The following is a 27,215-nucleotide window of genomic DNA, read 5'->3' as shown; positions in this document are numbered from 1 at the left end:
TTCTCAGCTGATTTTGCCTTTCCACTTCTCGTCTTTGCAAGTTCCCGTTTCCCTCTGCAGCCACCGACCAGAAGCTGAAGATTTTATTCAAATCTGACCGTTAGAAAGTCACATCTTAGTAAATAACACTGAATAAAAATGCGTTTTGATGTAAGATGGCTCTCCTGTGAGGTAAAGCTGTGAGCTCAGCTGTGTTTCCCACCAGCAGATCTGTACTTTGAGCTTCCTCTCTGGTGGATCTCATGATGGCCTTGCGAGGCGCGCATGCTGTTTTCCCAGCAGCAGCCTGTTTCACATTCACACAGCTGACACATGTTCATACCTGCGAGCTGCCCGGCACAAACACAGCCTGGCCACGGCAGTGCAGCTTCACCACGGCAAATGAGGGACTAAATGCTCAAGGACACATCTACATGTTGAAGAAAAGAAGGTCATTTTTCATGCATCCTCTCCGCCGTCTGTACCTCTTAAACCGCTCAATTCCCAATTTTTTTTTTCTGTGCCAAAGTATGTTATAGTGGAAATTTTGTGCTTAAACATGCGCATCATGTAAACCTCAGGGTCTGGACTCGCTCCTCCTGCATGTCGATATCTGTCAAAAACGTTCCGGTGTGGATTTTTTTGGGACGTCTTATAAATAATGTAATCAGCGGGAAGCATAAGGCACCAGCTCACGATACTGTAAGGCAATTTGGAGATGTACATGTCAAATGAGCGAGTCAGCCACATCAGCAGACTCCCTTTGAGATTTTCTCCAAGGCTGATATCAAATACTTTTGGCTGTTGACTGTATCTCAGGCTGGTCGAGCTGTAGCAACCGGGAGAAACTCAGATCTTACCCTTGGTGGCATTAGTTGGCTTTTAGTTCATCGTTGCCAAGTTCTGTTTAAAGGAATAGCTCGTATTTTAATTAACACAAAATGTCCTCGCTGCTGGTGCTGTTGATGCATGGTTTTTAGCTTCTGCAGCCACTTTCTGCAGGTCTGAGATTTCTGAGTTTTTTTAAGCCACAAAACACATAAAAAAAAAACATGCATCCACAACAGAAAAAGTGTAATTTTTTATATGTACGATGCCTCATTTTGGATTTTTTGGGGGTATTGCAGAATGCAGCAACATTACTACACACTTGAGTCTGTTAGTACATTTATCACACAGCATATCATATCAACTGTTAGCTGAAAACATGAAAACACTGAAAACATCAGGATGCATCAATAACACTGCCAGTGAGGAGCCCACGCCACCTTGTATTAATAAATCCTCCATATATCCCCCATATCTATCCCCTTAAGTCAGATCCAGCAAAAAACATCACCAGTGCCCTCACCATAAGACAGCATTAGTCCTAGATTAGATTAGAGTTACTGATTAGAGATACTGGTTTGGTGACTAACTTTAAATCACCAATCAATCACCAAATCTTAATATCACATTTAATATCACTCTACATCTCATTTATTGTTATTTTCCCCCCCATTCTGTTTCATTCTGTCAAACTTATTTGTTTTGTCTTAACTTTGTTGCCGTCTCAGCTCCCACCACTTTCCGCATCCGCAGAATAGACTTCTACGCTGGTAAGATGTGTGTGTGTGTGTGTGTGTGTGTGTGTGTGTAGGCATAGATGAGTGTGTATGTGTTACTTGTGTGTTTGTGATTAGTTTTAGGCAGGACTTCATGAAAAAATGTTTACTTTGCTGCTTGTTGCACACGTAACCAAAAAAACACACACACTCAAACACACACTCAAACACATTGTTTGAATCTCCTTTGTTCAGTGTTTACTGTATGTTTTGTACACCCACATACCAGCTTGCACAGATCCGAGTGTTTACATGCTGTGTGACCCCAAGTTGCATAATAATATGCTCTTAATTTTAGGCAAAAAAAAAAAAAAAAAAAAAAGTCTTACCTCCGCTCTCTTGTTTACTTTTATAAAAACTTCCCTGTAACACATGATCAGTCCCAGGATTACATAACTACTTGGTTACATCTAATATCACTTAGTGGTGCCCTTTTCAAGAAGCAGCTGATATTTCTGCTGATATTTCACTGGTAGAAGCAAAGGTATTGGTTAAAAAAAAATAAATAAATAAATAAATAAAAATTATGAGTAGTTTTTAAAAAAAATTTGCTAATTAAAAGTGCACTCAGAGTAAACGTTAATGAGTTGCTTTTTGGAAGAGAGAATATTGTTTCAAGTGATGTTTCCTATGTTATTCTGAAATAGACAAAAGTACAGATTTCAAACCAGATGCTGTAGTTGGAAAATCTGGAAATTACAAAACAAAGTGCACGAAGGAAAAGCCAGATGACCCTTCTCTCTGCTGCTGGCTCACTGAGAGTGGCTCCATAATTCACTCCATAATTTTCTTTGGCCCGGTTTCTGTTGCCTGTGGAGAGCCGACAACATTTGTGCTCAGTAATGGACGTGATTTAAAATGTAATCAGGTAGAATACTTCAGCAAAGCCTTATATGAGGAAAAGCGAAACGACCGAGTTTGCAAAATACTCAAGAAAGCTGCACAGTCATGTAAGGAAATATAATAATTTACATCCACGTGTTTATCAAGGCACTGTGGCTCTGACGTGAGCACTTTCTGTTTTTTGGTTGCTTGAAACATTGAAGCTTCCAAACTGAAGAGGGGATTATGGATTGGTCTCCTCTCTGTTTGTTCTTTCAGATGTTTGTTTGCTTGTTCATGGACACACACACACACACACACACATGCTAATTGGAAACTAATCAGAATTTGCAGGAATGACACATCACACCGGTGTATTGGAGACTTTTCACCACTGGTTTGCCCAAAATGGGAGCTTTAATATTTGTTTGTTTGCTTGTCTGCAATATTTTTTTTTACCTTGTTTCGTAATAATGACGCTCCAGTCAGTCATACTGCGCCTTTCATACCCCTGCTGCTCTTTTAAAAGTGCTCCATGAATAAAGTTTACTTGACTTTACTAAATATCTAAAGGAAAACATGGAATGGGAGAAATACAAGCTCTCTCTCTCTCTCTCTCTCTCTCTCTCTCACACACACACACACACACACACACACACACACGAAGCTCACCACATCCTAAAAATGTGTGTGCACTACTCAACTACAACCCTGCAGCTACTACAACACACCCGAAGAGATGAATTTGATGCTTACTTTCTGTGTGTGTGTGTGCCTGTGTGTGTTTGTGTGTGTGTGTGTGTGTGTGTGTGTGTGTGTGTGCCCATCCACAGAGCACGAAAAGCATAAGCTGTGCAAGACCGCTGACTACATGAACCTTCACTTCAAGGTCAAGTGGTTGTACAACGAGTACGTTAAGGACCTGCCCGCCTTCACGGACACTGTGCCAGAGTACCCTGCGTAAGACACACACACCCACCCACACACACACACACACACACAGGACACAGGAGATATAGATGACACGGCAGACATCTACAATTTTTACTTACTTTTGCTGAATCAACGCCGATTTACGTGGCGCAGGATCAGTCTCATCCACTGAATCCCCAGATCTGCTGGCTTCCTGCCTCTGCGGGTAAACAACAGGATTTATGTAAGAGAGGGGCAGCAGAAGGGTTTGGGTGTCCCCCAGCATCTCAAACACACTCTAATCCAAGCTCTGTGTCTTTCCTCCAGATGGTTCCTCCAGTTTGTCCTGGCCTGGCTCGGCGAGAACGAGGAGGTGTCGCTCGAGTTCATGCACGGAGCCCTGGAGCGAGACAAGAGGGAAGGGGTGAGTGAAAGGCGGCCTGAACACATCGTCGTCCCATAAATTGTATTGTTACTTTGCCAATACGCTTCTAAAGAATACGACTGAGCTCCTTTTTCCAAGCAGTAACTGTGTTAGCTGGGATCTTTTCCATGCAGTTAGAAAAGGAGGAGAGAACACGCTGCACACTACATGCTTTCAACTCATTGGCTGCCATTGACGCCGATCAACGTCAATTCAAATCCAAACGTCAATTAGACTTTTCAAATGGGAGAGTCTATTCTTACTTTTGGTGGTTTCGGTGTTTACATAGTCATAGAACAAACTATTCTGTGGGTCTTGAAAGATCACTTAAAATGCTCTAAAATGCTGGCAATATGGGGCTTTCTGTTCTGAAAATGGCTGGCAGCCAGTGAGTTAAAGGGACATTATGCAAAATTGCATAGGGTTAATCGAAGCTCATACTATGATGATGTTTGACTGATATTATTCCCCTTTTTCCCCACAATTATTCCACCTTTTTGTCAGATTTTTCATCGTGCAGCTTGCATTGTGAAATTTGGAAAACAAACAAAGAGCCAACAAAGTAGAAGCAGGTTCCTCCTCTCATCTTTGCTGACTGAGCTTTTATTGTGAAAGGCCCCGCAGTCTGTCATCGGATCATTTGTTCTCTGTAATGGATGTGATTATAAAATGCGGTGAAGTGCAACCCTCAGCAAAGCCGTACACGAGCACTTAAGTCAAAGTAAAATTACTGACTTTTAAAGAAGCTACTCAATTACAGTGTCGTGAGGAAACGTTATTAATTACTTCCACCTCTGCACCTCATCTCTATTAATACTGTAGACGATTTTTCCACTACACAGTGGCTGCTAGTGTCTGAGCGAGTCTGTCTGAATTTTGAGGACTTAAGTCGCCAAATATTATCTAACAATATCAGCAGCAGCTCCACCCGGCAGGCTCGTGTTTACCGACCCGGCCAGTCTGTGATCACTGAAGGATGCCAAAGGGACAAGAGAGAGAAAACATCCAACGCTGACGAGTCCAGCTTTCTCTGCTTGCCGTGTGGAAGAAAAGGTTTTGTGTTTCTCTTTCTTGACTTTTGATTCGTTGCTTCATGTGGGAGGAGAGACGATCACATCAGACAACAGAGGGAATGAGCTTTTTCTCTTTCTCTTCATGATTTAAGAAGGCTCTTGAAACTAGACTTAAAGACCTGATTTTTCGTCAAAAGTTCATCTTGGAGTTTGAGCCAAAGTGCTGCACCAGTTTAGCGAGCATGTGGTAAAAAAAAAAAAAAAAAAAAAGTGGGACTTGAACGTCTACATCTGTAACAGAATGAGCGATAGCTGTAGTCTCATGGCCTCCTTCTCTCCAGCTGCTCCAAGGATGCTGTGATTCATTCGGCCGTGGCAGGGATCTGTTTTGGGTCGCTCTATAACAGGATGATGGACAGGTGTTGTTGGGTGACCTCGTCTTTGTCCCAAGGCGGCAGTTTGTCACCGGGAGACCGTCTGTCTGGGACTTTATCGAGAGTAGACTTCAGCTCGCAAAAAACACTCACACAGCCGGAGAGCACTTTGACTGCGTTTAAGTGCAGTTTTAAGGCAATCACTCGTATTCTTTTGGAGTATTTCCGTTTTAAGGTCGCTTTACTCCGTACCTGCGGCTGTAGCCATTGTAAAACTCTGACTCTTGACTCTTTTCCTACACATTTGATGAATTTTTTTTTTTTTTTCACCGTCCTCAAGAGGAGCTGCCTTGAAGAAGAAAGCGCTCTTTCTGGCCGCCACCACAAGATGTGAGGAATTATTACAGCAAGTTTGACGGAGACACACTCGAGTCGCATGATGCAATGTGCTGATTTTGTTCCCGGGTGTCGCAGTCAAGGCACAGCTGTCTGTAGTTATAATGCAGGTTAGCTGCTGAATGACTCCTACGACGGCTTTCCACCACTCGAAGCAAATCTAGTCTTTCATGACCTTTAAAACACGGAGGAGGTCAAGGAGTCTGTTAAAGAAGTTTTTTGATAACTAACTGTTAAGTGCGCAGTAGCTTTTTTTTAAACCCGATGGACTGAAATGTCATTTGTTAATAAAATGTAGAGTTATTCTGAAATTGATACTAATGTCGGAAATTCCTCCAGTACAGCTGAAAATGCTGGATCAGGTATCGGTGAGTAGGTGAGTCGATGCAATGATCTGACAGGTTACACAGTCGGACATTTCACCGCTGTAAAAAATGACGAGTAAAACCGCCTTCACTGTTTCTTAAGTCGGTAGACAGCAGGCTAGAAAAAGTGTCAGTAAATTGGCAATATTTTACAATGAAAGGTCCCACCAGGAAAAAGGCGATGTGTACAGTATTCAAGGCCTTAGATTCAATCATATCACATCCATCCAGAGTTTGTATTATTGGCTACAACTGTTACATTTTTCAAGGCACTGGTATTGGATCATAACTTGATATCAGAGCAAAAAATGGTCTTTAGAGCATCTAAAAATAAACTTTTGCAAGCGAGACGACAGCATGTGGGGTCACTCATGTTTCCTCATGAGCTCAGTGGCCACCTTTGGATCATAAGTAAGGATGCACGATAATATCACGTCATCAGTATTGGAAAATAAAATAAAAAACTAGTTTTCTTATTTTGCCTAGTGGATGTGTACATTTTTGAAAAGCATTGCATTTTATGTCTGCATCTGCCCTTGGGCCTTCACAATAAGAGCAGGCACAATAAAACGTTGATTCCACGACAGGAGAGATTTGATGTTCTCTGCAATTAGGTGGGAAAAATGTGTGCATATATCGGTATCGGCATCAGCACATGGCCGAAAGAGTTTGAAAACACTGGTAAATCAGATTTTTGTGGAAAATCCAGCACTGCCCATCCCTAATCTTTCAGCAATGCATCACCAAACTATATATTTTGTGTCGTATATATTGCATTTACTCACTCTGAGTTCTGTGAGCCGCTCCTGAAAATCACCAAGTGTCCCCAGCATAACAAGTAACCAAAAGCAAAGCCAAAGTGCCCTGACGTAACCTGATGTAACCTTTTCTGTAACCATGGAGCAATCACATCAGAGCACAGAGTTCGGAAAATAAGTAGCAGAACAGCAGGGGACAAAGGGAGAGGCAGAGGGGAGATTTGTGTTATTTGATTACAGGAAAGTACAGAGGAGGAAATACGGCCCAGAGAGGAGAGTCTGACCTGACGTACTTCTTCTTCCTCTTCTTCTTCTTCTTCTTCGTCTTCGTCTTCTTCTTCTTCTGTGCTGATTGGAGCGGACACCTGCGCTCTGGTTCTTCAGAAACCTGTTTTTAACTTTTAACTTTGCCTTCTCGTCCCTCGTCATCCTGCAGTTCCAGCAGACGTCGGAGCACGCGCTGTTCTCCAGCTCGGTGGTGGACATCTTCACGCAGCTCAACCAGAGCTTTGAGATCATCAAGAAGCTGGACTGCCCCGACCCCAAGGTGGTGGCCCACTACAACCGCCGCTTCGCCAAGGTGAGCACCGTGACAAACACAAACCAAACTAAAAACCAAAATTGAAGTAAAAATAAAAACTAGACTTTAGGGGAAAAAAAAGAAAGAAAACTAACTGAAACGATGTTGTGTACTTGCAAAATGAACTAAACTAAAATAAAAAATATACAGAAAATATCTTTACTATTCAATTTGCCAGCACACCAAAGTGTTGTGTTTGTATTGCAATACCTATTCTGAACTTCTTAAATCTTGACCCTGACAAATGCTCTCCATATTGTAATAATAATTAAAAGAAAAACTAAAAGTAATACAGAAATTAATTCAGACTAAACTAAAACTAAATATTTTTAAACAATAAAATCTAAACTGAAGTGAACAAACCCACTCTGGAAACTAAATGAAACTTAACTAAAAGAAAAAACAAAAAAAGAAAAATGAAATAAAAATAAAAAATAATGAAGAATACAACACTGTAATAACTCTAATACACCCTGGAGATGTACACAAAATGCCCAGTTTGTCGTAGTTGACCACTCAGTGTGCGCTTTCAATGAAATTATTAAAGATTTAATATGATTTGATTCAACTCACAAGAAACCATCATGGCCACCAGCACTGGAAAACTCGTCCACGGTGTTTTTTGTGCCGTCCAGTACGTCTGCTGGCTGCAGCCGAATCGCCTTAATTCTTTTTAAACTGTCCATCTGTCGGGACGATAAACCGAGCCTTCTGTTTCCTTGATTGGTCGGGATTTCCATATTTAACCACAGATAATACTGTTTGGATGAATTGTTTTGAATAGATCAAATCCTGTGCCTGTTGGACGCTCTGATTAACAGCGGTCGAGCTGAGTTTGAGTTCAGTTTAATTAGGACCTTTTTTTTTTCATAGTCATAAATGTCAAAATATAAACAAGAAGTAAGAAAAATGGACCTGGTATCAGAGAGTGCAGGTTGAGTTATCTTCTCAGCTGCTTTCTTTTGTGATAAATGGTATTTGGATTCGATGTAAATGCATCTCTTGTGGAGGTTTGACACCATCTTGACCTTCAACACCACTTAAATTCTTTTAATGGCTTACCTCAATCATTTAAACAAATAGAGAAAATGAAAAAGTCAGTGCTCATCCCTATACGAATACTTCTTGTTGGTGACCCACATCCAACATACACAAAAAAAGACATTAGAGGTCGATGGAGAGTGGATTTTTAAAGGCTGATATGATAACGATAATTTAATAACAGCTGATTAATTGCTTGATATTGACACTGTTGGAAATGAACTATCTTTGACCTTATTAGAAAATGGATAACTCTTGAACTGAACATCCAAGTTAGAGTTATAAATACCTAAATAAATATATAAACAAATCTGGATCACTAAATAAGGTCAAAGTAATTAAGTAAATAAATCTTTTTTTTTTTTTTCTTTTTTTTGAGCATTTTTTTCCCCTCAAATTCAGTAATTCCAGTTGAGAAGCCCGATATTGAAATGGAGGAGTTTGTCTGCAATATTGAGCATTTACAGCAGGAATAATTTCACTGTATTACTTTGGATTTTTGTGGAATTAAGTCAATTATTGTATAAAATTATTTTGTTATCATTTACAGCCCCTAAACTGCTATTTTATTCATATCATATTCATATGTTTGTTCATTAGTGAAACATTTAAGTTCCTTCTTTGCCTAAAGACAAAGTAATTTTTTTCTCCGGTGATGTTTAGTAATTTAGTTCCCACCTGTCAGAAATCAGCCTCTGTCGGAGCCATTACACCGATATTTTGTATTACATATGCAACTTACACATAAAAGGATTACATATAAACACACCCAGTTTGTGTACATTCACATACTGTTTACAAATAACACACAGGAATGCATGCACACGTACACAAGCCCACACAAAGAGTCCCCGATTCACACAGACACACTCGCCGCTTGTAAACAACGCCGGGTTTATTATAAACCACTTTCCATCCGCAGCAACGTTCATCTGGTTGTTACTGTGTTGGACCGAGTTGTTCACTTTTGATTTTCAACAGGATAACCACTTCTAAAGCCCCATGCTTATTCATCACACCTCATCTCAGCTGCTATCAAAGGGAGCGGGAGGCGGGGGGGCACGAAGCAGCTGTGCCAGAATAAACAGGAGGAGGAGGAATGAGGCAGGGCGCTCTGGGAAATCATGAAGCCGCCAACCCCATTTACCACGGCGGTTCGTTCCAGGCTTTTGTAGTGCACAGGTTCAGTCCAAAATGAGATATTCACCTTCGGAGGAAGCTAAAACCAGCTCTACATAATGATTGTTCGCATGAAAAAAAAAAAAAAAAAAAAGCAGCTGTGACCTGGAGAGAGGATTAAAGCGGGCTTGTCACCAGATGGCCACCCGTGGGAAAAATGTGGGAGGGGAAGGTGACTAGATAACCATTTTAAAACTCTGTAAAATGAGTGTGAGGCGCCTTGGAGAACAGGCACTTAATCATGTTCAGGAGAAGCTCATTCAATCTAAACTGATTGTGAACAAGGCTGCTCACTATTCATGCTGAAATTTTACATTTACATCACGTTAACACACATGCCGTCGATGTGAAATTATTCCACCACCGGGCGCAAAGGTCTCAGTTTTCTGTGTCCACATCACCAGAGCAGTGCAGTAAAACGTCCCACTTCAATCAATCAATCAATCAGTCAATCAAATGAACTTTACTGTCCCGAAGGAAATTTGTCTTGGGCACAAGTGCACGCTGTTGCAGATAAAAACAAACATTTAAACACTGTAGACAAGTATACATTTCAGACAACAAGAAACAGTTCAGATAACAAGACAACAGACATTATCTTAAGCTAATATTGCACAGTCCCCATAAATTAATAGAAAATGGGTATAAAAAAAAAAAAAAAAATTGAAAATTGAAAATTACAGAAATTGCACATATGTTGTATAAATAAATAGAAAATGGGTAAAAAAAAAAAAAATCAGAATTTGCACACCCGTACATTGCACGCACTACTAGGAGGTAGAAAATATGAACATAAAAATACAAAAAAGTGTGCGGTTTCCCTGAACACAGGTAGGTAGTACATTGGGAAAAGCCCATTCCTCAGCTAGTAGCTACATCCTGGGTTATTGCTTATTTAGTAGTGTAATAGCTGTGGGTATGAAGGAAAATCTGTATCTGTTACTTTTGTATTTGCTGGCTCTGTAGGCTCCCTCTTTCCTGACGGTAAGAGTACGTATTCGCTGAACAGCTTGTTACAGGGCTTGTTACAGGGCTTACTTGAAAATATCCGCTTTCGGTGCTTGAACATATCGTGCATGAAAAAGATGTGTTTTCCAATAAATTGCACAGTTGAAAACAGTCAGCGTTTTTACCACCATAGCTAATTTGCAGTAGAGGTGTTTGAAACGTAACCCTGGTTCTCTGCAGACGAGAGCCTCAAGTGTTGGTTGGCCCTCATGCTTCAGCAGGAGCTGCGGCTGCTTCAGTGTTTGTCAAAATGTTCGGAAATGTAAAACCGTCATGAGCGCGACGGGTAAAGATCAATAAACAAGCCCATCATAACAAAATGCGTTAAGATGCATCAGGGCAGCTTTACTCAGCGGAGATGAGAAGTTTTGGTAACACTTTGATAACAATCATTAATAAATGGCAAATAAAACTTTGGTTAAAAGTTATTTTCCAGTTAAAAACAATGAAATTATTATCATAAATGTTTTCATATTTTATTTCTTCTTTATTTCTTTCTTATTTTATTGTTGCACACATTATAACATCTTATACACTATATTAAATATTTGTTAATGATCACACCATGATTTGAAACCTTTAAGAAATTTGTTAAACATCTACAAATATCACATAGACAGATGGACCAGATCTTTTATAACACTTTGTTCATGATTAATAACTGGTTTGTTAACTGTCTGTAAACACGATTTGGATGGCTGTTATAAAGTTGCAACTGCTTGTAATAATTAGTTAATGAATGTTAATGTTAATTAAAAATATTCAGCTTTACAAAGGCCATTAAATATTGTTTAAAGATGGTTTGCAAACCAGTTATTACCCATTAACAAAATGTTATAAAATATCTGGTCCACCTGTGTAATGTTGTTCAACAAACTTCTCAATTTCTTAAAGATTTACAAATCGTGTGGTAATCATAAATAAATACTTAACATCATTAATAAATACTTACTTACTTAATACATTATAACATAAAATGTTATAATTTGTGCAACAATGACCTGTTAAAAACTAGTTAATTATGTAATAAGTCAGTATTATTAATTATCCTTTCATTGATTATTAACAGTAAGTAACTGTTAACTAAAGTTTAATTAACCATCATTTTACCATTTATTAATGATGGTTATTGTAAAGAGTTAGCATTTTTTTTTTTTTTTTTTTTAATTTTGAAGTCTGCAGCTTGCACAAATCATGCGTCTGTACAGATCGCTCGCTTGTTGCCGTGTAGGCGACAGTTTTGTATTTTGCGCTGACATTTTAGTTCATCACTTCCTGCGAGCGATGAGAAAATTTCGCTCCCGTTGATCGTAAACGGGCCAGGTGTGCGGTGTCTCGGGAGGCAGGGCCGGGACGTTTCTCCCTGCCGCAGCCCCGCCTCGTGATTCACGGAGTGTGTTTTCACGTCCACATCCGTCGCAGCGCAGCTTTAGCTCATGAGTCACCTCAGGACCTCGGCTTGTAAAACACACCTCTGGCTTAGAGCCGCAGCGTCGGCTGTGGTTCTGAAACACTGATTCAGATTCACGTTGGCTTTTTCAAAATGGATATGTAGCGTTTTGTCATGAAACCCTCGATATCATGATGATGACTATTTCTTTTTTTTTTAATTAATTAATTTAAGGCTTTTAGGCACAGCCATTAAGGTGACTAAATTTCCCAGTGCAGGAGTGTGTGTGTGTGTGTGTGTGTGTGTGTGTGTGTGTGTGTGTAAGTGAATGAAAGATTGCCTGGTCGATATGGGACTCATTAAATAAAGAATGGCTAATGTAAGCCATCACTCTGAGCTGTCTGTCTCCCCTGTCCCCAACCCCTGACTCCCTTTTCTCCTCTCTCTCTCTCTCTCTCTCTCAGTCTCTCTCTCTTTGTCAGTCAAGTCTCTGACTCTCTCTGATTATCCCTCTTTCCTTTGTTCCTGCACAGAATATCTGTCTGCTTTTCATCACCCCCTTTTCTCAGATATATATATATTTTTTATTAATGTTCTTCTTCATCTTGCCTTCTTTTTCATCTTGACCTCTCGCTGCTCTTCCTCATTTTGGACTTCTGTGCTGTAACACCCCCCTCCCCTTCCCCTCTCTCTCTCCCTTTCTCATTCTCTATCAATCCCTCTCTCCGCCTTCCTTTCATTCCATCTGTATCGTCCGTTATTTTGATTTCCTTCTCTTCTTTCCACTTTCCACTTTCCAGTTCCTCTCACTTCTTCACCCACCAATCTCTCATTCGCCTCCTCTCTCTCTCTCTCTCTCTCTCTCTCTCCCTCTCTCTCTGCAGCCTGCGGGCCAGCCAGCGCGGCACTAGTTCATCTCAGAAATTATACTTGTGAGGTGACAGTGAGAGCGAGTGAGGGAGTCCAAAAGGAAGATACAGAGAGAGACGGAGAGTTGTACTATAAGCGAGTGGGAGGAAAGCCGTACTAAGTAATGCAGGCAGCCATCAGGCCGTATGTTTTATGCATGAGTGTAACAGGGCCATCTGGCTGACTCAGCGGAAAGCAGGGAAATCTCATAGACATCCTGGGACGCTGTGAGGTAACCAAATTAAAGGCACAGTCCCTGTAGTTTCCCTGTTTACACCTTGCATTAAAACATGATCTCAGTGTCCGGATTTGTTAATTGGATAATGAGACCGGATGCCAGGACTTGCATTTTACACCTGACATTAACATGCACTCCTCTTATCTGGATTCTGCTTCATCGTGATTGGATCTCAGCAGGCGGGTCATTAGTGAGGCGGGGTCAACAACATCTGCAACCAAAACACCAATCACTGCAATTAAAATAACTTTAATAAATTTAATAAGTGTAATAAATAACTAACTCAACGTTTTGAGAGTCGATATTTCCTGTTACGTCATTCAGATGTTTCCTTATTCTGAGATATTTTATTTAGTAAAAAAGTTATATTGCAGCTAACATTATGAACATGAAGCCATAACAATCTAGGCGTTTGTAATCTTAATGAGATGTGATGACCTGGGGAGCGATTAATTATTTTTACAGCATTTCCAGCACAACTTCAACCGACTTTTTTTTTTTGTCTCTTGGCCATTTTATTGTGCGTTATTCCAGGATGCCCAAAGGTCAGTTCAAAACTAGGATTTATAAAACAGAATTTGACAAATGCACAGGAAATTGCTGTGGTTACCATGGTAACCCCTCCGCACCACTTAAACATTGCACTATAGCTTTCTCCGAGAGTTGCACGGTGTCCTACAGCTTGAAATACTCAGTGAAGAAGCAGGATCTGTCTCTCTCTTAAAGAAAAGAGCAGAACAGGGTGATGGATTTTGGCACATCACACATCACACTTGGTACAAAAAGCGATGAAAAAACATGAGGCGGAATGAGGTGGGACGGTCAGCTCCGGGCTGGGTTAACTGTTTAGTGACTGGACTGACCGTCACAATGTGTAGGAGGAATAAAGTGCAGAGGACAGACCTGAGGAGTCCCAGGTGTGTGAACTGTGTTTACACCTGGCTGAGATCAGACCACACCTGATGTGGCCCAATAGATCCACATTGCACTCTGACCACAAAGTCTTCTGCACACATTCTGGTATTTATGTGCGTTTTTCCGAAGTCACAGCTGGAACCAACAAACTGCCTCGCAGATTTACGCAAAATCTTACAACTCATAATTTCAAACTATAGATTGGACACAGTTTCTGAGCCTCTTCTGGTCTGTTTTGGACAACAAAACTTTGTGAAATGATGGATTTTAATGCTGAGATCCAGGATTTTAAATATAAACCTGATTGGTCCACCACAGCGCCACCACCAGGCCAGCATTGCCCCGAGCTTCACGCACAATATCTCCACCACAGCTGAGACAAACTTGTTGAACGCTTGTGGGATGATGCATTTTTACATTAAGATCCAGAATGCAAAAACTGAAGCGGTTTGACCATAGCGCCACCACCAGGCCAAAAAGTGCCAGAGTTTTAAGTAGCAATGGCTCAAATATCACAAAAAATAACCAGAAAATGAGGGCAACTTGCATCAACTGTAGGGAACAACTAAATGTTCAGTCATTAAAATTACAATCGATTAATGTTTTGTTAATCAACTAAACAGCGTATCCAAATTAGTGGTTAGTTAGCAACGCCTAATTAGGATAAGCGGTTTGGAAAATGAATGGATCATGAATACATAATCAACTATCTGATTAATTATTTCAGCAACTCCATAGTAAACATGAACAAACCTAAATATAGGTCTAGAGTGGAATAGAAATCAGTAATATGGAGGAATGGGTCAACAGATATGGTTTTTTATGCAGTAAATTCTCATGCAAACTAACCTGACTGCAAAAAAAATCTCCATCTTAACAAGTATTTTGGTCTGTTATTTAGAGTTCAAATCTTGTTTTACCTCATAATAATAAAAAAAAATCTGCTATTAGGATGAGATAATCCCACTTTTTTTGCAGTGCTGATCTACTTTTTCTTGATTACCATTTCCTTAAATCAAATGCTGCTCTGACTTATTCTGCTATGTTTAAATATATTCATCCTCATTGCCAGAAAAAAGTGAAACAAATGAAACTGTATTGGAAACAAGTGGGATTATCTCATCCCACTGGTTAATGTTGTCACTTATTTGAAGAATGAGACTTTAACACTGAATCTAAGAGTAAATGTCTTGTTAAAGTGAATGTTTAATGTAATTAAATGGATGTTTAATGCTGTTTGAGTGTTTCAGCACTGAGTGTGAGTTGTCTTGTGTCCACAGACGATCACCAAGGTGCTGCTGCAGTACTGCGCCCTGCTGGCCAAGAGCTTCCCCTCCTACTGCGAGAAGGAGAAGATAGTGAGTGCTGCGAGCCGCCGCCGCCGCTTCAACGCTCCCAGCTCGCTCTCATTTAGAGAAAAAAAAAAAAAACAAAAGAGAAATGTGCAGAGTGGATTAATATTTCATCTTGTTTAAGCCTCTGCCGCTGTGCCGCTCTCCCTCCGTCTTTTTGTCTCGCCGTCTTTGTTTCTGTGGTTTTGTTTGCTGCTTTGTTTGTTTCTGTCTTTCTTCTTGTCATTTTGTCACTGGCGCTTTGATTCGGTTGTGACTTTGTGTCTTTAACCTTCTGCCGTCGTCTGATTGGTGCTTTTCCTGCTGCTGCAGCCTCTCTTTGTTGGTTTGTTTGTCTGTTTGTCTGTCTGGTTATTTCTTTCTTTCTTTCTTTCATTCTGTCTTAGTTTTTCTTTCTGTCTTTCTTTCTTTCTTTCTTTCTTTCTTTCTTTCTTTTTCTTTCTTTCTGTCTTAGTTTTTTTTTCTTTCTTTCATTCTTTCTTTGTCTGTCTGTCTGTCTGTCGTTGTGCTTGACTGTGCTGTCTTAGTTCCGTCTTTCTTTTCTTTCTGTCTTAGGTTTTTTTGTTCTTTCTGTCTTTCTTTTAGGTCTTTCTTTTGTCTGACTTCCTGTCTTGTTTGACTGTCTTGGTTCCTCTTTCTTTTTTCTTTCCTCTTGTTTTGTTTCTTGGTTCCTCTTTTTTCCTTTCTTTCCTTCCTTCTTTTCTTTTTCTTTCTTTTCTTTTTTTTCTGTCCTTGTCTGTCTGTCTTGTTTGACTCTCTAAGTCCTTTTTTCCTGTCTTTTGTCCTTTTCTTTCTTTCTTCTTTTTCTTTCTTCTTTCTTTTTCTTTCTTTTCTTCTTTCCCATTTTCGTCTTCCCCACCCCCCCCCCCCCCCCCCCCCCCCCCCCCCTCTCTCTCTCTCTCTCTCCCCCCCTCTCCTCCTGCAGCCCTGTGTGCTGATGAACAACATCCAGCAGATGAGGGTCATGCTGGAGAAAATGTTTGAGTCAATGGGAGCGAAGCAGGTGAGCTCTCACACACACTCACACACACACACACACACACACACACACACCCCTTGTCCTGCAGTGGCTGTGTTAAATCATCTGCCATGGATCTGTCAAGCGGTGATAGTTTTCATCTCAGCCGGTCACCACGCCGCCTTCGTCTACAGATTAGTTCTTCTCCTGTGGTTGGAGGAGCGCTGGCTGCTGAAATCAGCTGCTGGTGGCTGGAAACCACTGACCTTCACCATAACACACTGCATTTTGATGAATCCGACAGTTTAGTTTCCACAAAAAAAAAAAAAAAAAAAAAAGAGGGTGAAATGTGAGAAAGACGAGCCCCGGTGCAGCTCGCCGCCGGGCCCTGATGACTCATATGACTCAGCTCAATTCATTAGCATGACAAGTCGACCTTGCAGCTGTCACCAGGCAAGCTGCACTGCCTCACATTTGCACTTTTTTTTTTTATTAACATTTCAGGCAATTAGCAGACACTCTGATCCGCAGTGACGTGCGGTGCATGAAACAACAGAAGCAGCTTAAATTCTCTGATCAGCGCCGGTCCGATAAAGCAGCCCGGCCAGAGCAGATAAAATGAAATATCACCGTGAGTGCACGACGAGGAAGCGGAAAGATTTTTTTTAACCTCAAGACAGGAGCGTATGAGAGCCTGTAGTGATTCTCGCTGGGGAGGGAGGTTTCTCGCTGTGAACCCGTGTGATAAATATGGAACGTGGAAATGCACTCCTCCAAATTGTGCTGGAAACGCTCCAGAATCGCCATCAAATCAGCCGCAGAAAACAAATGAGGATTCCCGCTCGCTAAAACTGGCCAGTGGGTTACAGGCCTACTTACCTGCTTCCCTATAAGACCCGACGTGTCCCATTTCTCAGACGTGCCCATCTAGGTCAGCACACCTTCCTACAGGTGTGACCCATTTACTTTAATAGCTCCTTTTTGTGGATGTGCTATATATGTCTGTGGGCTCATGGCCGTCTGTGTTTTCCATCAGAAGTGTTGGGACAAAGGTCTCGTTCTGGACTCTGATTCACCGTGATCCTGAAGGCGCGGTAACCTCAGTTTGGTACGATGCAAAGCCGACCTTAAAGTCAAATACGAGGAAATTTAGAGGGGAGGAAAGATGTGAAACCACTATTTTGCAGATGTACAGTTTTGAAATCCATGCAGAATCCAGTAACAAGCAGTGTGTGTGTGTGTGTGTGTGTGTGGGAATAAATGTGGGTGTATTTGTATGACATGGTTGGTGTGTCTCATGCATCTTCCTGCATGAATATCACACACAGTTTAATTGAATTTAAATGCAATATCAAACCAAACTGGTATATTGTATTATAGTGTATTATTACAGAAATCCTGTGTTGTTGTTTTTGTTCTTTCTTTTTCTTTCCTTCATTCTTAAATAAGAAGATACAATAAAAGTTATCATCACCGGACAAAACAAACATGAATTCAAAGCAGCAAAATAAAAAAAAGAGTATAGAACATATTACTTACAGTGTTTCTTAACTACACTAATGAGCAGTTATTGCAAATTTTAATGGATATAAGGAGGGCTAATCTTTTCTTTTCCTTTTCCTTTTTCCATTTTCCATTTTTTTCCTTTAGTTTTAAGGACCATACCAGTGATTTTGAAATGACCGGCCAATTTACCACAATTGCCCCACATACAACATATAATCAATTCATCTCTCAGTTTTCAAATTTGAATTTTTGGTTGAAACAGCCGCCTTATAATGTTGTGTTGCTGCTGTAACAAAGTCGTCGCCATTTATAAACCACAGAGCTGATAATTGGCTATGGAAAGCAAACGTTTTCCCCAGGGACTATTTTCCCTGGCGGAGGGAGAAAGCGTTTCAGTCTGCCCCGATTTCAAAAACACAACAGTGCTGCTGCTTTTAGGAAAAACTAACGTGGAAGACTTTATTCTGGTGATGGAAAACTGGTGTGAGGAAAGTCTGAAGTTTCTGAAAGTTAATTTTCATATTGTAGTGGAATGAATGGAAACCAGCGGCTGGAGAAAAGGGAGGAAAAATGATACGACAGTTATAAAATATAACCACTTACTTTGGGAAAAGATTAGATTTTAGCCTAAAAATACAAAATCACTGGCCTGGTCCTTTGAGTAAGATGTTGTAAAAGAGAAGCAGCAAAAAAAAAATGTAAAAAGTAGGAAATATAGTAAAAACTGGGACTTCTGTAGTGGGTTCTTCTGTATGTTTGAGTGTGTGTGGGTGTGTGTATGTGTGTGATTATGTTTGTTTCCCGGCCTAACAAAATGTGTTTGAGTAACGTCTGAGTTTCTGTGTGTGTGTGTGTGTGTGTGTGTGTGTGTGTGTGTGTGTGTGTGTTCATCTCTCTGCAGTTAACAGCTGAGGAGGAGAGGGTAGGTCTAAGCCTCTTCCTCTTACTCCTCCTCTTCTCTCTCACTCCCTCCTCTGTCATGTCCAAACACACACACACACACACACACACACAAACACACACACATACACACACACTTTTGTCACTTCATTAAAGAGGAAACCCACCCAAAACTTCTTTCCAACAGCCAAAGCTCTTTTTGCCCGGTAGTGTCAGTCTGTCTAGTCTGGTGTTTGATCTACTCCACTCATGAAGAGATCAACTAGCCCTCCTCCTCCTCCTCCTCCTCCTCCTCCTCTTCTTCCTCCTCTTCATTAGATTCCCAGTATTCTCTCGTAGCAGCGCCCATAAAGGAAAACCCCCCTCAGCGCTCTTTTAAACCTCATCCATCCTGAACTCTCCTCTCAGTTCTCTCTGTTTGCAGCACTGTGAGTCATTTTTGGTAAAACTCTACTTTTGCACTTTTGCGGCGCTGCTTTCCTCCCTCAGCTTGAGAACGAGGAGGAGCCAGAGGAGTTTGACGAGGAGGTGGGTCAATCCATCCATCATGTCACGCCACAAACAGTTTGAATAAAATAACTTTTCCACTTGTTAGGGGTCGCTTAGAGACTTTGATGCATTATATTGTCATCCCTCTGTGGGATTTCAGCACCACAGACCTGGCAAAAACCTCAAGAATGGTTTTTGTGCACTTGAGTGGCCTTTTTGCAGTTGTGTAGGAGCCAAAATCAACAAAAAAAAAAAAAAAAGAAAGGAAAAAATAAAGAAAGGAGCCAGTCTGCACACGGCTGTAAACTGCAAAACTTTAATTTTCACAAAAGAAATTCCATGCTTCAGTCAGGGACGTGCGTCAGGCATATTTCTGAAGATCCTTGACCAAAACATTGCAGTGCTCCTGTTAACTGAAAAAATTAAAAAAAAAATAAATTAAAAAAAGTTACAGCAGCGTGCAGGACTGACTCATCCTTCAGATTCCACAGATGAGAAAATATTCTCTTTTAATGTTTGTGATTTATTCCTTTTCTCAGTATAAATATTTTCTGGCTGTATGCACTTTTGCAATAATGACACAAGTAAAGTAAAGAAGTCTGAAACCGGTGAATAAAAATCCTTAGTTGTACAAGTTTACTATTCATACATCCAAAAAGAGTCTATGATATATGTTTTTGAAAAGCGGTTTGTGTTTGTGGTTAGTATCATAAGCAGCAACAAGCAGGATAATCATCACAAATTAGCCTCTAATCCAGTAAAGCTAATCTAATTAATCCGAGAACGATGCTTGGAGTGGCTGTGTATCCTCACAAAACCCCAGACGAACAACACTTGATTATAAAAATGATCTTTCCTTGTCTGTTTCACCCCATTATCCTCAATTTTACTTGGTCCTGTATTTGATTTGATTTATTTATTTTCTGTCCCATCCTCACCAGGCCGTCTCTGACCATGAAGGAGGCGATGACATGGTGGGTAGTCTGCCTCGGCCGGGATTAAACTCTGTACACCGAATTAGTTTTCATTTAAGTGGCTTAGTGTCAGTGGGAGAAATCATTTCCAGTTGTGCTAATTCATCTTTCTGCTTTTTCAAATGACTGTGTGTGTGTGTGTGTGTGTGTGTGTGTGTGGTTCCTTACGGCCGCCAGTCGGAGGAGTCCAAGGTGAGAGGGGATGTCAGGGGATGTCTGAGACCTTTTTTTTTTTTTTTTGTCGTCCATATGATTTCATTTAAGTTTTCTCTCCCTTTGTTATTGGTTCTAATTATTTTCTCTCATTTTACCTCCTTTTTTTGTTTGTTTTTTTTTCTCTTTCCATTTCCACCCCAGTCTGGCTGCTCAGACTCAGAAGGATCTGAGGTGAGGGGGATTATGGGAAATGAAAATCCCAGCGAGCTGGAAGAGTTGAGGGTTAAACGATCTTAGTGCAAATCCAACCAAAGCAAAATCCATCCACATGCGTTTCTCCTGGGATCTTGTTACATTTTGGACATATTGATATTGATTTAAATATTTGTATGAATATTTTTTAACATTCACCTGAACATTTATATATTTATATTATATCTTTTAGCATCACCCCATTTCAGGCTCACACACAAATGTGCATTTATACCTTAGAGCTGCACAGTACAACCACAATCTGTACTGCTGGACACTCCATTTGTGCAGCTGGAGGCTAGATGACTTGCTCAAGGGCACATCAGCAGTAGCTGTTGTGATACCACTGCTCAGGTTTTCCTCCGTCTGCTGGACTCTTTTTGGTTTCATTTCATTTAAAGAGGCCAATTGGTTGATGATTGATTGAAGTGAGCAACAACACACAGTGCAATGCAGCTTACATGCAGTTAGTTGCATGTTGTAAATTAAACTTTTATTGTTGCCATGTCACCAAAACCCATATGGACCAATCCAAATGATGCAAAGCAGCAAAACCAGCTCAGTTGCATGAAAAACAGGAAAAACTTTCACATGTAACCTCGGCCTTAGATTCGACTCACAAAAAATATTTCTCTCTTCTCTTATTTGATGTTTTTCCATTTGATTCAAAGGTTCCTCAATTCATTCAACTCTGAGCAGTTTTGCTTAGTGTGCCTCTAATTGGCTGGATTTGATTTGAGCTGATAATTGTCATCCTTTGCACTTCTTATTGGCCTGAAGGCGCCCTCAAGATTTCTTCCTTTTTATCCCTTTTAGCTTTTGAGGATTTTTTTTTCGACGGTGGGGTGGATTTTTTCTCAGCCACCATTAAGGTTCAGGTCGGGGTGTCTTTTTGTTTTCTGTAAATTGCCTGGAAAGTCCCTTTGAGGTGGGATGCAGTGATTAAGGGCTATAAATAATGATCAAACAGCAACGGAGACAAAACCTGGAGCTACTCTGGTGACTATGAGCTGAGGATAAACACCGATGCTTCACCAAAATGCAGACTGAAAAACACCCCGGGGTGCTGTCACTGTGTCATCCTCCTCAGTCTGTCATTACCTGTCAATGGAGAAACTGCATGATTTATCCCCTGCTGACACCACCATGGCCTCCTTATCTCCAGCTCTGTGAGAAGCCTGTCCAAGATCACAGGAGAAACATGATGTCAGGCCTTTTACCTCGTGCCTTTGAATATCGAGTCGCCTGTTATTAATTAAAATGTCCTTTTCCCCTTAGAGCTCCTGCATCCCTGCCGTAGTTTGCATACCCCGCCTTGACCCCAACAACAACTCACTTATTAAACCAGCAGCGACACATGCTAGCAAAGCTCTTAAATGATTCACAGGGGCTCGAACACAGCCTCCCTCCTCTCGTGAAACACTTAAAAGACTAACAGTGGGCTGCCGGATAATTGAATTTGAGAGTGCATCAAAATGTTGTGTTTAGCCGCCCCGGTGGGAGCACTCAAAATGGCTTCCTTTATCGCTTGGTGGGAGGGCGCCTGCTACATGTCGGAGATGAGGGGGGGGGAAATTCAGATGAAGAGCAGAAGGGAAAAGGAAAGAGCATCAGATAATGAAAGGGTGCTGGATCCTAGGCTTTGTTAAATAACAGGTGGCATTACTGTTAACTTAACAACTGTGGGAAGTAGGGCTACTGTTTATGGGCCAGCTAAGTGCATTGATCCTTTATCGTTTGGCCTTTACATGGGAAGGTTTATTTACAAAATGTGTGTGTGTGTTCATCTACGAACATTCTTATTACAAACATCCCGAAAACATGTGGTGTGCACGTAGTTGTTAATTCTTGTGCAAAAAATTACAAAATGCCACCTCACATAGAACTTTTTTTCCACTGTGAAATCAGCTCCAGATTCATTTATGTGTCCATCTTATTTGTGCCAGACAATAAATGTGTTTAAATTTGCTGTGTTCCACACAGTGAGCAGGTTTCATGGGTTGAAAAAAAAGTAAAAGGGTGTTTAGGGGTTCTTTAGATTGCAATTATAAGGAAGCCATATAATGATCCCTGAGGAACCCCTACCTAAATTATTTTTTATTTCTTTTTATTTTTTTGTGCATTCTCATTGGCTGACTTTTTAGATATGCATGCAATGCCACTTGAATATTTTATGCCTTGCTGAGTACTTGTAACTTTTCACAAAAAAAGTGTGGCTTTGAATCTTTTTTTGGTTTCGGCTCGATGAAAACACACAAGGCGGCCTGTCCTTTCTGGTCGGGTGGCCAAATACAATAAAAGGCCTAAACCTATTGTTTTTAGTGCCTTGTTTTTAATGCATCCTTGGATCTCAAGAGAACCTTGTAGTGCTACCTTACTTGCTTGATGGCATTGTTTATCCTTTTTGTTTTTGTGAGATCAAACCCTGCAAAGCCTATTACCTTCCTTTAGATGTCCTTGATGGACCCCTAGTTTCAGACTGTTTTTGGGGTTGTATTTACTGTGTGTTTCACTTGTGCTTTTGGAGGGTGGAATGTAAAGTATGTCTGTCGAGGCCTAGGGGTGTCATTATTTTGGTTTGAGCGAGAACTGGGTGAGTTTGGTGACCAGACAGGCACTAAGTCGGCTCCAGAAATAAGTCGCCCACCGAGACCTGGGTGCTTGTGCAGACTGAGTTTTAAATTGGACACCTTCCTCGCAGCTTACAGTGGCTGAGCAGGTGGAGTTCAGTGTCTCGCTGCCTTGCCCCACTTCATTCAGACACATGGATGTCGGTGAACATGCTCTGGCTGTCACAGTTTATCAAACCTGTGACTTTCTGACTGTGGGGCCGATGTTTCTAACCACCAGGCCACCTGCCACTTATTTTAATGAGGCAGAGCAGCTCAGCAGAATTCCCATTTCTTGTGGTGTTTTGTTGCCGTTTTGAGAAGCTTATAGCACAAAGGGAATGTGTTAATTTCTCTGGGGAAGTCAGGGAATATCAGGGAAATTTACAAATGGGTCATATCACGGGAATATACCAGAGTGTATCTGTCAGCTTGTTTAACATTCTAGTTAGATTGCACAGGGGGTTTTCTAGTCGTGAGAACCGGCCTACACGCTGCTGCTTTTCTGGCCTGAAAATCAACATGAACAAACCAGGCAGGAAGAAAATGTTAGCTCCTGGAAGCACTCCAGTGTACTTACAGAGATTGTAAAAAAAATCCCTGGCAAAAGCTTTATTTGCAGTTAAAAAAAATTTTTCAACCCATTTCCTTTTTTTGGTTGAATGTAAAATCCCTTGTACTCGGCTGGATTTCGCCACAACACGTTGGTCAGTTCAGACGGTGTGGATGCTAATGAGTAAACAAAACACAGACTCTTGTCCTGACCTGACCTCACCTCACCTGTCCTGTCCTGTCCTGTCCTGTCCTGTCGTCTTCAGGTTGACAACAAGGAGAAAGAGAAACAGGTTGGTTGTTCAGCTCCAGTGAAAATGGGTGAAATCATCCTCTTGTGCAGCCAGGATGTTGTGTGTGTGTGTGATTGTGTGCTGTATTTGTATATGTGTGTGTCTTTGTCCTCTGTTGCATTTTTGGTATGAAAATGACTGAAACTCCTGAGCAGATCCTGTATGTTGTGTCATTACATGAAACGCTGCACTGGGCAACTTTGCATTGAATTAGCAGCAAGAGGTGACAGATGGAAAACTGTGTGAACTGCATTTCCCACAAATCCTATAATTTGACGCCAATACAAGCTGCACATCACATCGCGCTCACGTTTACACACCCGTCCGATCTGTGATGTTTTATACCAAAGATCAGAGAGGTGAAGGTTTTAATTTCAGTGAGTTCAGCCCTCTTTTGCAGCTTAGTTTTTGTTTTGCTTTTAAGTTTTGATTTATCACTTTCTGTCGGCAGAGCAGTTTTCCTGCCAGTGACCACATCTGACTCTTGAATTTTGGTCCATTTTGTGATTTAGGTAGATATGATTACATTGAGTTTAACTTTAAAAAAAAAAAAAAATCTTGCCTGGTGCAGCTTTAACCACCTTATTTGTTGTGTTTTGTAGAGTATTGGGAGAATAGTAATCAGTTTTTGCCAGACAACATCACAGATGAACCTGGAGATGTTGTATTGATAATTAATTGAAAACTAATAGTTTGCTGAACTAGGAAAATGTGCAAAATTGGAAATCACCCTGAGTGCTGTCACTGTGTCGCAAAACTTGTCGCTCCTTTTCAGTGGAAACAGTCCCGGATCTGATGACAATGCACATTACTGTCATGGCTCTGATATATTAATATATGAGTCCCTGTCTCCACCAGACATCTCTCTTTTTTTAGCCAGCAGTATTAAAGATTTGCCTCGGGGAAGCGCTGGTTGCTGATCAGCTCCCGATGTTACGTCGAGACTCTTGAAAGTCTGGTTCAGGCACGGAGCGCTTGTGCAAAAAGTTGAGATATTTTTAACTTTAAGCACCAAAGAAATGCAAAACTCTGAGCGCTGTCAGGAGCGTGAAAATTAAGAGACGAAGAGCGCAGCGCTGAAAGAGAGAGAGAGGTTCTTGTTAGACACACAGGTGTTGGCAGAAGATATATTAGGAGATATAATAGGAGATATTTTGTGTTTCTTATTAAGTCAAGTTATTAATCTCCAAGAAATTACATGGTTCTGCGAAATGAGAGATTCATCTGTTTTATATGAGTTGTTTTGGGACTAAAAACCAACAGCTGATAGGTTGTGTTTAAGTGCTGAAAGCAGTTGTGTGCCTCTTGACTTCCTGTAGGATGAGTCCTCGGCGTACGATGACAGTGAGGAGGAGCAGGAGAAGGTCTGGTTGCTTTGCACAGTGTTGGTCCCTCCAACATTTCCATAACTTAAAGAAGTACTCCAACATTTTGGGCAAAATACCCCTGTTTCCAACTTCTCCAGACTGAGACAAGATGTTCGATACCATTTTCACCTCTGAACGTCCACTGGTTCAGCTCCTATTGGTAGCATTTTGTGTTAGCTTAGCATAATGACTTGAAGTCTATGGGAGTCGTTAGCCCAGCTCTGTCAGAGTGAATAAATAAACTTTACAGCAACTCCAAAGCTGTTTAATTTACACAGTGGGTCATATGTGTTTGAAATACATGTCATAAGACAGCTCCGTAATTAGTGTAAGGTTTATTTTTTCACTTTGATGGAGCTAGGCTAATGACTCCCATAGACTTCAAGTCTTTATGCTAAGCTAACATGAAGTGGCACCCGTAGGAACTGAACCACTGGACGCACAGAGGTGAAAATGGTATCAAACATCTCGTCTCAGTCTGGAGAAGTCGATAAAAGCGTACTTCCCCAAAACGTTGGATTATTCCTTTTACTTCTCCTCTCCAACTGGCCGTGAACTCGGCACTGACTCGTGTCCAAACGCATGGTTGACTGAACCGTGCACTCACTCGGTTATTCCCACGTGTGTTGGTGTGTGTCACTGTATTTTTTGCGTGTGTCTGAGTTAGTGTGAGTGCGTGTGAAGTGGATGTTTTTATCCCGTGTCATGCAATCATCCATGTTCCTCCTCTCACCATCTGTTTTGTTAAATTCACGATTTTGTTTTCCACTTTATTCATCTTTGTTTTTGTCCTTTCTTTACTTGAATCTAAAGCTCGACAAGGAAAAGGTGAGCTGTCAAAAGGAACTTTATTATCACATTTTCCAAACGTGTTCGCCAGGGATACTGATATGGTTGTTTACACCTGATACCTGGGGTTTTTGTTTGTCTCTTATTGTTTACTGACATTTTTGCCATTTCATCTTTCTTTCTTTTCTGTTCCCTCGTCTCTCCAGTCCGTGTCCAAGAAGGAAAAGGTGTGTGTGCCGAACGTTATTCTTTAAATGCACTTAGAGGAGTGTATGTGTGTCCATGTGTGTGTGTTTGTTTTGTTTTGCATTTGTTCAGGATTATCAGTCTGATTTTTATTCAGAGCTCTCTGTTCAGTTAGAGAGAAAACAAACATAAAGTAATTAATATTAATACATGAAATTTTTAAAAAAAAAAAAAAAAAAAGAGGAAAAGAAACTGAGTTTGTGTAAGTATTCAAACCTTTGCTTTATTTGGACTCAGCTGCCAAACTAGCAAAAAATCGCTGAAGAATGTGAAATAATCTGCTCAGATGTCACATTTAGATTGCAGTTACTAATTCTGAACAATGTTTTCCTTTCAAACTTTTTTTTTTTAATTAAAATTTGTCTTTCTTCTCGACAGATTTGAGGCCAGCTCGCTTTATTAGAGCTTAATGGGAGTCAGTGGGATTTTTATGTGCCGGCTGGACTCTCACAGTGTGTGAATTAAACACAGTGTGCATCCGTTTAAAATAAAAAATAATAAATTATCACCCTCCCATCACAGTTTGGGAAAGAACTTGGCCTGTTCCATTTTTCTGTTGAGCTCTATATTTAAAAATGGCCTGGACGATGCATTTTATGTATTTTAGATTTAGATGAACCTTTATTGAGGGGAAATATAAAACATTTTCAATAGACTTTTAATACATTTAATACGGATCAAAATGCTGTGCATAAAGACAGATTAAACCAAAAGCGTGCAGTTCAGAATCAAAACAATAAAAAGCATGAAATACAAACAATAAAGCATAAAAGGCTGCAAATAATAAATCAAAAAGTAATAATAAATTTTTAGTAAATGGCAGCTTGAGTGTTTCACACAATCTAAAAGGGTTTGAGAGGAATAA

At 40.6% G+C, this 27,215-nt stretch overlaps 1 protein-coding gene and 1 long non-coding RNA gene across 3 annotated transcripts in view; both read left to right on the top strand.

Moving 5' to 3' along the window:
- Nucleotides 1-27,215, top strand: part of LOC115364824 (uncharacterized) — a 216,989-nt gene that overhangs the window by 170,731 nt on the left and 19,043 nt on the right. The window contains exons 28-32 of the mRNA XM_030059449.1: nucleotides 3,239-3,365; nucleotides 3,645-3,741; nucleotides 7,084-7,227; nucleotides 15,188-15,265; nucleotides 16,185-16,262. Coding sequence (XP_029915309.1) covers nucleotides 3,239-3,365; nucleotides 3,645-3,741; nucleotides 7,084-7,227; nucleotides 15,188-15,265; nucleotides 16,185-16,262 — 524 coding nt within the window. The remainder of the gene's footprint in view (nucleotides 1-3,238; nucleotides 3,366-3,644; nucleotides 3,742-7,083; nucleotides 7,228-15,187; nucleotides 15,266-16,184; nucleotides 16,263-27,215) is intronic.
- LOC115364825 (uncharacterized) lies at nucleotides 19,392-26,143 on the top strand. Of its 2 annotated transcripts, XR_003928716.1 has the most exons (4): nucleotides 19,392-20,278; nucleotides 20,444-20,473; nucleotides 23,922-23,948; nucleotides 26,129-26,143. It is a non-coding gene; the product is annotated as an uncharacterized LOC115364825 (long non-coding RNA). The 2 variants fall into 2 exon arrangements; XR_003928715.1 differs by lacking the exons at nucleotides 23,922-23,948; nucleotides 26,129-26,143 and having other exon boundaries at nucleotides 19,392-20,086; nucleotides 20,264-20,278; nucleotides 20,444-21,192.

The sequence above is a fragment of the Myripristis murdjan genome, chromosome 9 (genome assembly GCF_902150065.1).
Source record: "Myripristis murdjan chromosome 9, fMyrMur1.1, whole genome shotgun sequence".
Taxonomy (NCBI): Eukaryota; Metazoa; Chordata; class Actinopteri; order Holocentriformes; family Holocentridae; genus Myripristis; species Myripristis murdjan.
Note: the sequence above shows the minus strand (reverse complement) of the source record. Positions and strands in the feature narration are given on the sequence as shown.